The 12,025-nt window shown below is 42.6% G+C and overlaps 1 protein-coding gene across 4 annotated transcripts in view; it reads left to right on the top strand.

The window, feature by feature from the left end:
* Positions 1 to 12,025, top strand: part of CREG2 (cellular repressor of E1A stimulated genes 2) — a 40,893-nt gene that overhangs the window by 12,122 nt on the left and 16,746 nt on the right. For 2 of the 4 annotated variants that reach the window (XM_061431689.1, XM_061431691.1), the window contains exon 3: positions 4,043 to 4,156. In XM_061431689.1, the coding sequence (XP_061287673.1) occupies positions 4,043 to 4,156 (114 nt within the window). Of the gene's footprint in view, positions 1 to 4,042; positions 4,157 to 6,385; positions 11,259 to 12,025 lie in introns of those variants that run through there. The other 2 variants (XR_009739275.1, XM_061431690.1) reach the window with 2 other exon arrangements.

Below are 12,025 nucleotides of genomic sequence, written 5' to 3'. Positions count from 1 at the left end.
TTTCTAGCTGGTGTAATCACCATCAGTGGAGATGCAAAATGCTCCCTTCTTAAATGCAGTGTGTGCTTCTATTATGACTTACTTATGAATCCTCATTTCATTGCTTTCACGAAGGAGCAACTTTGTGGGGAAAAAATGGCTTTAATAGCAAACATATTCAGTACAACTGATGACAGTCTTGTCGGGTATATGTAAATTTAGTTCCCATTTACTATTTTTACTTTCTCCTATCCATCTCAGGTTTTTATACAAACTTCAATGTCAATTCAGTGTTTACAGCTATTATGTAGATTGCCTTCCATCCTTCTTTCATCTTAGAAAAATTCACAATTCAGCAACAACAGTTTTGCAATGTCAAAACCACCATGAATGGCAACACTTTCAAATGGTACACAGTGTTCTCACATGAAGCAATTTATGTGGGCGTGGCCACTCTTTCTCCTGTTATGATTCAACAGGGTGTGTAATAAAGAAAAACTTGAAGGCAGGTGAAAACAAGTTCCCTAAGTATAAGCAAAACATGTGTTTTGCTTAACAAATGTACCTTTCTCAAGTTAATGTTATAATGGACAGGAATGAGTTCTGACGAGTCAAGCCTCAAAGCCGCCGTTTTGTGTTATACACCATCTTTGAAAAGAGCATCCTCAGAGTCTCCTTGGTCATCTGTACCTGGGGTCCCAAGACCACCCTCAAGTTCCTTGGAAGAACTCACAGGACTCAACAGCTCGTGGTTTATTCCAGTGAGAGGATACAGATCAAGGTCATCGAGGGCAAAAGGTGCATGAAATGAAGTCCGGGAAAAACCAGGCCTGAGCTTCCGAGGGCTCCTTCCCACTAAAATTTCAACACGGGGATGCACTTAATCCTCCCACAAATGATGTGTGATGACAGATGCAAGACATTGCCAACCCAGGACGCTCACCTGAGCCTTGGTGTCCAGGGTTTTTATTGGAATCCAGTCACTTGGCAGTTTCAACATCTGCATGATTGGTCTTAGCTACTCAGACTCAGGGCCCAGGAGGTCAAGCTGACCCAGCATGGCCCAGGGCCGCAGGCACAAAAACATGCTTATGAAGTGGGAGATCTCAAGGGCTCAGAGGCATCTTTGAGGAGCCAGTAGGGGGTTGGTCCTCCTGAAGACAGGCCTTTCAGAACCCAGGTCTGCCGAGTTACCCCTTCACAGCCCACCAGAAGACAACGGTATGTGACCGTTATTATTATTTTTTTTGGTCTTTTTCCAGCTTTATTGGGGTATAATTGACAAAATTATAAGATATTTAAAGTACACACCCTGATGATTTGATATACTTACACATTGTGCAAAAATTCCCGCCACCTTACAGCCAGTAAGGAGAAGAGTAGAGAGAGTCCTTAAAAAAATAAAACTAGAGCTACCATATGACCCTGCAATCAGGGCATATATCTGGAGAAAAACATGATCCAAAAGGATACATGCACCTCAGTGTTCATTATAGCACTGTTTACAATAGCCAGGACACAGAAGCAAGCTAAATGGCCCTCAACCGAAGGATGGATACAGATGTGAAAGAAAATGTGGTGTGTGTGTGTGTGTATATATATACACAATGGAACGTTATTCAGTCATTAAAAATAATGAAATAATGCCATTTGCTGCAATATGGATGGACCTAGAGTTAGTCATCGAGTGAAGTAAGTCAGAGAAGGAATAATATCGTATGATATCCCTTATATGTAGTATCTAAGAAAAAATGATACAAATGAACTTACTTACAAAACAAAAAATGACTCACAGATTTAGAGAATGAACTTATGGTTGTGGGGAGTGGGAGGAAGGAAGGGGAGAAGAGATAGGGAATTTGGGATGGATATGAACACTATATTTAAAATGGATCACCAACAAGGATGTACTGTGTACCACAAGGATACACAAGGTTACGTGCTCAGTGTTCCAGGGAAGCCTGACGGGCGGGGAGTTTGGGGAGAAGGGATACATGTATCTGTGTAGCTGAGCCGCTTTGCTGTCCACCTGAAACTATCACAACATTGTTAATTGGCTGTGTGCCAATACAAAATAAAAAGTTTTTAAAAATCCCACCATGTAGCTAACTAACATATCTGTCACCTCCTGTTTATCTTTTTTGTGAGAACATTCAAGTTCTCAGAAAATTTCAACTATACAGCATAGCATTGTTAACAAGAGTTGCCATGTTATAAATTAGATTCTCAGATTTTCTTCATCTTGTAGCTGCAAGTTCATACCCTTTTACCAAACTCCCTATCTGCCCCCCTAGCCCCTGGAAACCACTTTTCTGCATTACATAATTGTAATGTTCAAAGAATATAGAAATATATAAAATAAAAAGAACGTTTCCCCAACACCTCAAGCCCCTGAAATCTCTTTCTGACTTCACTCAGTGTGATCATTTCTAGGTCTGTCTATCCATGTTGCTACAAATGGCATTATTTCACTCTTTTTTTATGGTTGAGTAATATTCCATCGTATATATGTACCACATCCGTCAGAAAGAAAAAGACAAATATCATATAATATCACTTATATGTAGATCACTACAGATGGTAACTGCAGCCATGAAATTAAAAGACGCTTACTCCTTGGAAGGAAAGTGATGACCAACCTAGATAGCATATTCAAAAGCAGAGACATTACTTTGTCAACAAAGGTTTGTCTAGTCAAGGCTATGGTTTTTCCTGTGCTCATGTATGGATGTGAGAGTTGGACTGTGAAGAAAGCTGAGTGCCGAAGAATTGATGCTTTTGAACTGTGGTGTTGGAGAAGACTCTTGAGAGTCCCTTGGACTGCAAGGAGATCCAACCAGTCCATTCTGAAGGAGATCAGCCCTGGGATTTCTTTGGAAGGAATGATGCTAAATCTGAAACTCCAGTACTCTGGCCACCTCATGTGAAGAGTTGACTCATTGGAAAAGACTCTGATGCTGGGAGGGATTCGGGGCAGGAGGAGAAGGGGACGACAGAGGATGAGATGGCTGGATGGCATCACTGACTCAATGGACGTGAGTCTGAGTGAACTCCGGGAGCTGGTAAGGGACAGGGAGGCCTGGTGTGCTGCGGTTCATGGGGTCTCAAAGAGTCAGACATGACTGAGCGACTGATCTGATCTGATCTGATATGTGGAATCTAAACTATGACACAATGAACTTACCTACAAAACAGAAATAGACTCACATACATAGAGAACAGACTTGCGATTGCCAAGGGGGAGGGTATTAGGGGAGGGATGGGCTGGGAGCCTGGGGTTGGTAGATGTGAACTATCACATTTAGAATGGATAAACAACAAGGCCCTACTGTATAGCACAGGGAACTATATTCACTATCCTATGATAAACCATCATGTAAAAGAATATTTTTAAATAATAAAATATATTAAATATTTTAGTATTATATATATATATATATATGTATAAAACTGAAGCACTTTGCGGCACAGCAGGAATTAACACAACCTTCCCGTAATTTTGTTGGAACACAGTACATCAACTGTGTTCCAATAAAATTAAAAAGTTAAACTATTTTCACACAGGCGGTGTGACAGGTGTGTTTGTGTGTACACTAGATGTCAGTCTGCACCCTTGGGGCAGGAGACAACTTGGGAAGTGCTAGGCAAGAGCACCCAGGCCAGGCCAGGGCTCTGCCAGACCCTCAGTGGGAGCCCCTGTTCAGTCAGCTCGCTGCTCTGTACAGCTCTGGGGGCGCCACTCACCTGACCCTATCTTCATCCGTCCATCTGTCAATGGACACCGAGGTTGTTCGCTTGTCTTGGCTATTGTGTGTAGTGCTACAGTAGACAGTGGGGTGTGTGCATCTTTTTGGATTATGGTTTTCTCTGGATATATGCCTAGCAGTGGGATTTCTGGATCAGATGTGTCAAAGTATTTTCAAGTAATTCCAGAAAAATGTAAAAACCTGAATGATATAACTAGCAATGTAACTATTATTTTCTCTTTTTAGTAAAATCCTTCATATGTCCAGCTGATGTTCTATCATCATTTTAATATCTGGAAACTGTCCTTCAAATGCAGAAAAAACATCGTGGACCCAGAAGATCCTCGCTGTGCCCGGTTAACGCTCACTGGTCGGATGGTCGCAGTGTCTCCAGAAGAAATCGAATTTGCCAAGCAAGCCATGTTTTCAAGGTTGGTATATGGTTCAAGTGTTTGTTCTTACCAAACCCTTAAAAGTTACTGTGACACTGACATCAATAGTGTCTTCCTTCATGTGTAAATATTTGTGGAGTTATTGACCCGCCCTAACAGCCTTTTTGGAGAAGGAAATGGCAACCCACTCCAGTGTTCTTGCCTGGAGAATCCCATGGACAAAGGAGCCTGGTGGGCTACAGTCCATGGGGTCTCAAAGAGTCGGACACAACTGAGCGACTAACACACACACACATACACATACGGTTTAAGGGGCTTCCCCCTGTGGCTTAGTCTTAAAGAATCTGCATGCAATGCTGGAGATGCGGGTTCGATCTTTGGTCCAGGAAGTAAGATCGCACATGCTGTGCGGCAGCTGAACCCAAGCAGCTCAACTACTGAGCCTGCACATCAGGACTAAGACCTGGTGCAGCCAAATAAACAAACAGCATTCTAAAAAGCAGAGACGTCCTGCCAACTACGCCAAAAAATAAAAAAGCAGAGACAGCACTTTGCCGAAAAAGGTCCACCTAGTCAAATCTATGGTTTTTCCAGCAGTCATGTATGAATGTGAGAGTTGGACCATAAAGAAGGCTGAATGCCGAAGAATTGATGCTTTCGAATTGTAGTGGTAGAGAGGACTCTTGAGAGTCCCTTGGACAGCAAGGAGATCAAATCAGTCAGTCCTAAGAGAGATCAACCCTGAATGTTCATTGGAAGGACGAATGCTGAAGCTGAAGCCCCAATACTTTGGCCACCTGATACAAAGAGCTGACTCACAGAAAAAGACCCTGATGCTGGGAAAGACTGAAGGCAGAAGGAGAAGGAGACAATAGAGGATGAGATGGTTAGATAGCATCACCGACTCAACAGACATGAGTCTGAACAAACTCTGGGAGATAGTGAAGGACGGCGGAGCCTGCCCTGCTGCAGTCCATGGGGTCGCAAAGAACTGAACATGACTTAGCAACTGAACAACATTTATTTATATTTATTTTGGCTGCACTGGGGCTTCTTGCTAGTTGTAGCTCATGGGCTTAGTTGCTCCAAGGCATGTGGGATCTTAGTTCCCAGACCAGGAATCAAACCTGAGTCCCCTGTATTGGAAGGTGGATTCTTAACCACTGGACAGCCCAATAAATATTTAGAAAATAAATAAATACTCAGTTTTTAAACAACAAAATAAAAAGAGAGAGGGCTCAAAATTCTTTTAACATTTCATACAGAGATTTAACCACTCTTTATATCCTTAATTCGGAGCAGGCAGTGGCAACCCACTCCAGTACTTTTGCCTGGAAAATCCCATGGATGGAGGAGCCTGGTGGGCTGCAGTCCATGGGGTCGATAAGAATCGGACACAACTGAGCGACTTTACTTTCACTTTTCACTTTCCTGCATTGGAGAAGGAAATGGCAACCCACTCCAGTGTTCTTGCCTGGAGAATCCCAGGGACGGGGAGCCTGGTGGGCTGCCGTCTATGGGGTCACACAGAGTCGGACACGACTGAAGTGACTTAGCATAGCATAGCATAGCACAGAGATATTTTAAGCCTTTCTTGATGCTTCCCACGGATGGGATGCACTTGATAGCAATGACCCACGTCCCCTGAACACTTCCTCCATGCAGGTTCCTTATGAGCCTCACTGTCTGTTCCCCACGCAGCCCTGTGATCCCAGCAGCGTCCCTATCACCCCACATGACCAGCAAGGAGAGGGCAAATAGCATGTGAGGCTTCCCGGTTTATCAGCAGCCAAACTGTGGTTCAGACCACATTACATGGCTCCAGACTTGAGCTGTCCACCACCCTCTGGGGACGACAGTGTCCTGCCCTCCTTTCGGGGTCCCAGACCCCAGCCCTGGCTCCCTGGCTTTGGCCTCTGGCTAGTTTGAGCAGGTTTCACAGAGACCTGGGGGCTTCCCAGGTAGCCCAGTGAGTAAAGAATGCAATGCAGGAGATGCAGTTTCCATCCCCGGGTCAGGAAGATCCCCTGGAGAAGGGAGTGGCACCCCACTCTAGTACTCTTGCCTGGAGAATCCCAGGGACAGAGGAGCCTGGCAGGGTCTAGTCCATGGGGTCGCAAAGAGTCAGACATGACTGAGCAACTGAGCACAAGCCCAAGAGACCTGGCGTCTGGCCCTGTGACCTGGCCAAGGCTACATCTGGCCCTGTGCTCCAGAGGCACAGCCTCTAATGAAAACTGCTCTCTGGTGACTTCTTTATTTCTGCAGACACCCAGTGATGAGAAAGTGGCCTCGGCCATATGAATGGTTCTTCATGAAGATGAAGGTAGAACACATCTGGCTTCAGAAATGGTATGGAGGAGTAGCCGACATCTCCAGGGAGGAGTACTTCAGAGCCGTTCCAAGAAAGGCCTGATGGAGGGAGAAGAAAGTCCATGATGCTTGCGTGAAATGGAAACCTTTTATACAGCGCTGCCAGACAGTGGTTGACTGCTGTCTCTTTTTGGAAGGGTTCACAGCAGGCCTGTCTCCCTGACAGCAAGCAGGACGAGAGCAGGTCACCAGGGACCCCTGTGCTGGCAGGAGAGTGAAGTGGCCCTTTGCAAATACCCAGATCACACAGGGACTCCACCTGGAGAGTCTGTTCACATGCTTTCAAACCAGACTCACCTGCGTGGGAGCATTGTTGGTTGTCATAGTGACATGTTGAGACAGCTGCTGTTCCATTCAAACAAAAAGTATGCCTGTATGTACAACGTGATTGTTTTGTATTATAAGAATATGTTTGTTGCTTGTTGTGCCCAAAGCCGTGTCTTGGTTCTAAGCTCATTGCAACCACAGAAGAACTAAATACGCATCGTATAGCTGTCATCTTGTGTTCAGGCTGAGGGTGCAGGAATCTTTGTCTATGGGTTACTATCCTGCTGGGCTTCCCTGGTGGCTCAGTGGTAAAGAATCCCACCTGCAATGCAGGAGACCCAGGTTCAATCCCTGGGTCGAGAAGATCCCCTGGAGAAAGAAATGGCAACCCACTCCAGTATTGTTGCCTGGAAAATTCCATGGACAGAGGAGCCTGGCGGGCTACAGTCCGTGGGATCATAAAGAGCTGGACATGACTGAGCGACTAACACTTTCACTTTTTCCCTACCATCCCTCTACTGAATGGTGGATGCATTCTTGAGTCTCATCTGCTAAAATGTACTGGTCACTCATGAAGCTTTTTCCCCACTGTACCATGACAAACCACGTGAGAACCCTGAGTTTGGTGCGCAGCCCTGTTCTAGGTCATGATAGTGCGTTAGGGGAGGGGCAGCTTCACCATCAGGCTCCCCAGACCCCCTCTCCTGGTGCTGTGACAAAGCACCCCCTTCTCTTAGACACAGGGAGTGGTACTCAGTCTGTGGTGTAGAGAGAAGAGGAGAGAGGGAGAGGCTGGAAAGGAAGAAGAGGCCACATACAGGAAAAGGGAGGAAGGAAGTCAGTAGCTGAAGGCATGCTTCCTGCCCATCCATGGGCCAGGCCCTCCACAGGATCGTCTCACTGGAGTCTGACAACCAAGGAGACGCATCATCATTGCCGCTTTCAGGGAAGAACACTGAAGCTCAGAGCGCTGAGGTCAGCATCCCAGGGTCTGACTCCAGCACGCGCTGCTCACAGTGAACAGACGGGCACCCAGACAGCCTCCGGTTCTCCCAGCATGCACTGCACGCCATGGACAGAGTGGTGCCCAGACAACTTCCAGTTCTGAGAACAAGACAAAGAGTTACTGAAATACACAGGTAGTCACTGAATCAGCAAAATCGGTAAAGCGATGACTAACCTACCTGTGGATGATCAGCTACCATTTTCTACGAAAAAAAGAAAAAAAGTCTCTGAAATTTGATTCTTACTTTAGATTTTAAATTTTCTACAAATTATATACAGGAGCACCCACATCATACCTTTGTATACACCTAAGGCCTTCAAGGACCTATGAGTACACATTGGAGACTGCTTATATTTGAAATTTATAAGGGATCTAGCAAGACCCAGTTTTCTGCCTTTTTATGACTCTAAACCCTCTTTGGTGGCTTAGGTAGGTTGTATAAACATTAAAAACACAGCCTGCAAAAATATAGGAAGTATTCACTTAATAAATAATAGTGTTATTGTTATATTTTTGTTTAAAAAATTAAGACATAAAGAGAGTTTGAGTTGTCAAAATATTTTTAAGTGCCTATTCATAAAAGCATAGTCAAATGCACAGAATTCTTTATTTATCAAAAGTCAAGTCACAAAAGCATTCTTTAACAATAGCAATGTTTAATATAGAAGAATAAAGTAAATTTGAGGGTAAAAATAGAGCTACCATATGACCCAGCAATCCCACTGCTGGGCAAGAGGAGAGAAAAAAACATAATTCAAAAAGACACACACACCCTGATGTTCATAGCAGCACTGTTTACAATAGTCAGGACATGGAAGCAGCCTAAATGTCCATCAACAGAGAAAAGGATAAAGAAGGTGTGGTACATATATACAACAGAATATTAATCAGCCATAAAAATAAACAAAACTGTGCAATTTGACTAAAGACTTATACAGAATGAAGTAAGTCAGAGAAAAACAAATAACGTACAATGTCACTTATATGTGGAATCTAGAAAAAAATGATACAGATGAACTTATTTGCAGGGCAGAAATAGAGATATAGACATAGAGAACGGATGTATGGATACTGGGAGGGGATGGAATGAACGGGGAGATTGGGATTGATATATATGCATTACTATGTATAAAATAGATGACCAATGAGGACCTCCTGTGTAGCACAAGGAACTCTACTCAATGCTCTGTAGTGACCTGATTGGGAAAGAAACCCAAAGAAGAGGGAATTACATGTAAAAGTATAACTGATTCACTCTGCTGCACAGCAGAAAATAATACCACATTGTAAAGCAACTGTACTTCAATAAAAATCCATTTAAAAAATAGACCATAACCCTAAACATGAAATATAAAGCCATAAAACTGTTTTTGAAAGATAGAAAATCTATGAGACCCAGGGCTGAACTAAGCTAAGCCTTCTTAGACTTGACACCAAAGGCCTAAAGTCCATAAAAGGGAAGTTTGAGAAATTGGACTTCATCAAAATTTTAAACTTTCATTCTGCAAAAGATCATCATGTTAAGAAAATGAAAAGACGGGCTACCTACTGGGAGGAAAAACCTGCCAATGGCATATTCAAAAAAGCCTACCATCTGGAATAGATGGAGAATGCATAAAACTCAACAGTTTTTAAAAAATCCAATTAGATGATGGAGAACATGAACAAACTTCCTCTGAAGATAATATGGCAGATGAGCACATGAAAAGATATTCAACATCATCAGTCATTAGGGAATTGCAAATTAAAATGCCAATAAATACCATGGGGCACCTACCAAAATTGCTAAATTATAGTGACAACATCAAATGTTAGCAAAGATGCAGAGCAATGGGATCAATCTATAGCTGGTGGGAAAATCAAACAGAACTGCCACTCTGGAGAACCAACTCACAGTCTTTTACAAAGCTAAACCAGTGACTGTTATACCATTCAGCAATTGCACTCCTGGGCATTTATCCCAGAGAGGTGCAAACTTATGTTCACACAGAAACTTGTACATGAATGTTCAAAGCATTTTTATTCATAATATTCCAAATCTCTAAACAACCCGACGTCCTTTAATGGGTGACTGGTGGAACAAGTTGTGATACAGTCAAGCCGTGGAATACCATGCAGCAATAAAAAACAATTTCCGATACAAGCAACCACTTGGATGAGTCTTCAGAGAATTATGCTGAGTGAAAAAGCCCATCCCCAAAGGTTACATACCATGTAGCTCCATTTATAGAACATTTTGAAATGTAAACTTCTAGAAACTGAGACTAGATCAGGGTCACCAGGGAGGAGGGTGGAGAAGGAAAGAGGTGAGTGTGACCATAAAGGGGTACTTGCTGTGATGGAAATGTTCTCTAGCTTGTTTGTATCAAAGGGTCACCAGGGAGGAGGGTGGAGGAGGAGAGAGGTGAGTGTGACCATAAAGGGGTACTTGCTGTGATGGAAATGTTCTCTAGCTTGTTTGTATCAATGTCAAAATCCTGGCTGTGATACTGTATCATTTTGCAAGACTGGGGGCAAAATAGATAAAAGGCACACAGAGTCTCCCTATTCAATCTTTCAACTCCCTTGAATCTACAATTATCGGCAATTCTTCAGAATCTACAATTCTCTCAGAGTAAAAAGTTTAACAAACAAAATTTAAGGCTTAGCTTAAATAAGACATTTATGTCCTCTTAATGGTTTCGAATCAAGTTAAGGACTGATCTTGTGCCAAAGCCTAGCAAAACAGACGACAGTTTGTTTTCTTTAGCCATTAATATATGCACTTTTTGGAAGAGGGAGAATGTTTCTTTCAAAGTTTTCGAGAGGCATTCAACTTAATACTGAATACAACTTAATAAGAATTCAACAAATCTGCTGTATGGATTTTATGTGGGCCACTTAGAAGAGGAGGAAATCTTCCAGTTTCTGGCAGAAACACATTAAGGCGTATATGGGCCTCCAAGTCTGGGCACAGTGACTCTCCACTGATGTTCATAGCAAAGAGCTGTATTTACAGTTATCTTCCACTAAAAATTCTTTTTGTTTCTATGAATAAGCTATATCCTGCCCCACACATTGTTATTTTCCATGATTGTACAATCTATGATGTTGATGTAGACAGTGTAATTCTGATGTGACTTGTTTCAATATGCCTTTTATATGTCAACATATACGTATATATTTGTATATGTATACATATACATACATGACATATACAGTCTTGTATATGTCAACTCATTCTAAGAGAGTTGTCTGCGGTTAAAATGTATTTCTACAATTTTTCCAGAAAGGCTGTATTTCGTTTTTAATAATTTAACCATCAAATACTGTTCTGAAAATAAAACTTCTCTAGAATAATTTCTTGATGCTTGATTGCTTATACCAAGTCAATTGCTAAAAAAAAAATTTGAATTATAATGAAGCTATGGTTTGCGCTATGTAATGCATGTGGAGTGTAAAATATATTTTTGCAACTGGATATGTCTATCTAATTAAACACTATTTCATTCCGGATATGACTTCCATGCTCAATTAAATAAATGTATAATATTTCTACACAGCCTTTTCATGGAATATTACCAATTGACATTATTAGATTAATAAGAAAATAGATGCTATTATAATAAATCAGCAGTTACATTTCCAACAGAAAGAAAAGAACTAGCTGGGTGACTGTTGTTGATATGGCTTTTTTTTTTTTTAATTTGGCTGCAGCACACATCTTTGTCACGTGTGGGATTGGCGTGTGGGATCTCCTTCCCTGACCAGGGATCAAATTCAGACCCCCTGCATTAAGAGCACTGAGTCTTAACCGCTGGGCCACCAGGGAAGTCCCTTGATATGATTTTTTTAAAGCTCTGAGTACAATGCAGTTAATTTGCAGACTGGAAATGCTGATATAACCACATTTCAGTGTTCCCACTCTTAGACATCTTTGCCATTTTTAGCATAGTTGTTATTCCTAGAATTCAGGGCTACCAAAAAAAAGCTCCCTTTTGCTGATGAGAAAATATACCACACACACTTAAGCGTAGGTCAAAAGATGACGCATGCCTGCAAGCATGAGTGACCCTGCAGCTTTCGCAGACCAGCCTCTGACACTCGGGCTTCTCAGAGATGCTCTTGTCTTGGAGACAAAGCAGAGCGCGACCAGCAGCCCAAGTGACCCAGGACTGAGGGGTGCCCGGGACACAGGACTTTCAGTGGTAAAGTCAGAAAGCTCAGGGCAAACCAAGATGGATTGGTCACCCTACCTCCACTCCATCTCACACTCCCGGTCC

Source organism: Bos javanicus, chromosome 11 (genome assembly GCF_032452875.1).
Source record: "Bos javanicus breed banteng chromosome 11, ARS-OSU_banteng_1.0, whole genome shotgun sequence".
In the NCBI taxonomy this organism is placed as follows: Eukaryota; Metazoa; Chordata; class Mammalia; order Artiodactyla; family Bovidae; genus Bos; species Bos javanicus.
The sequence above is the reverse complement of the archived record's forward strand: the minus strand, read 5'-3'. Positions and strand labels throughout refer to the sequence as shown.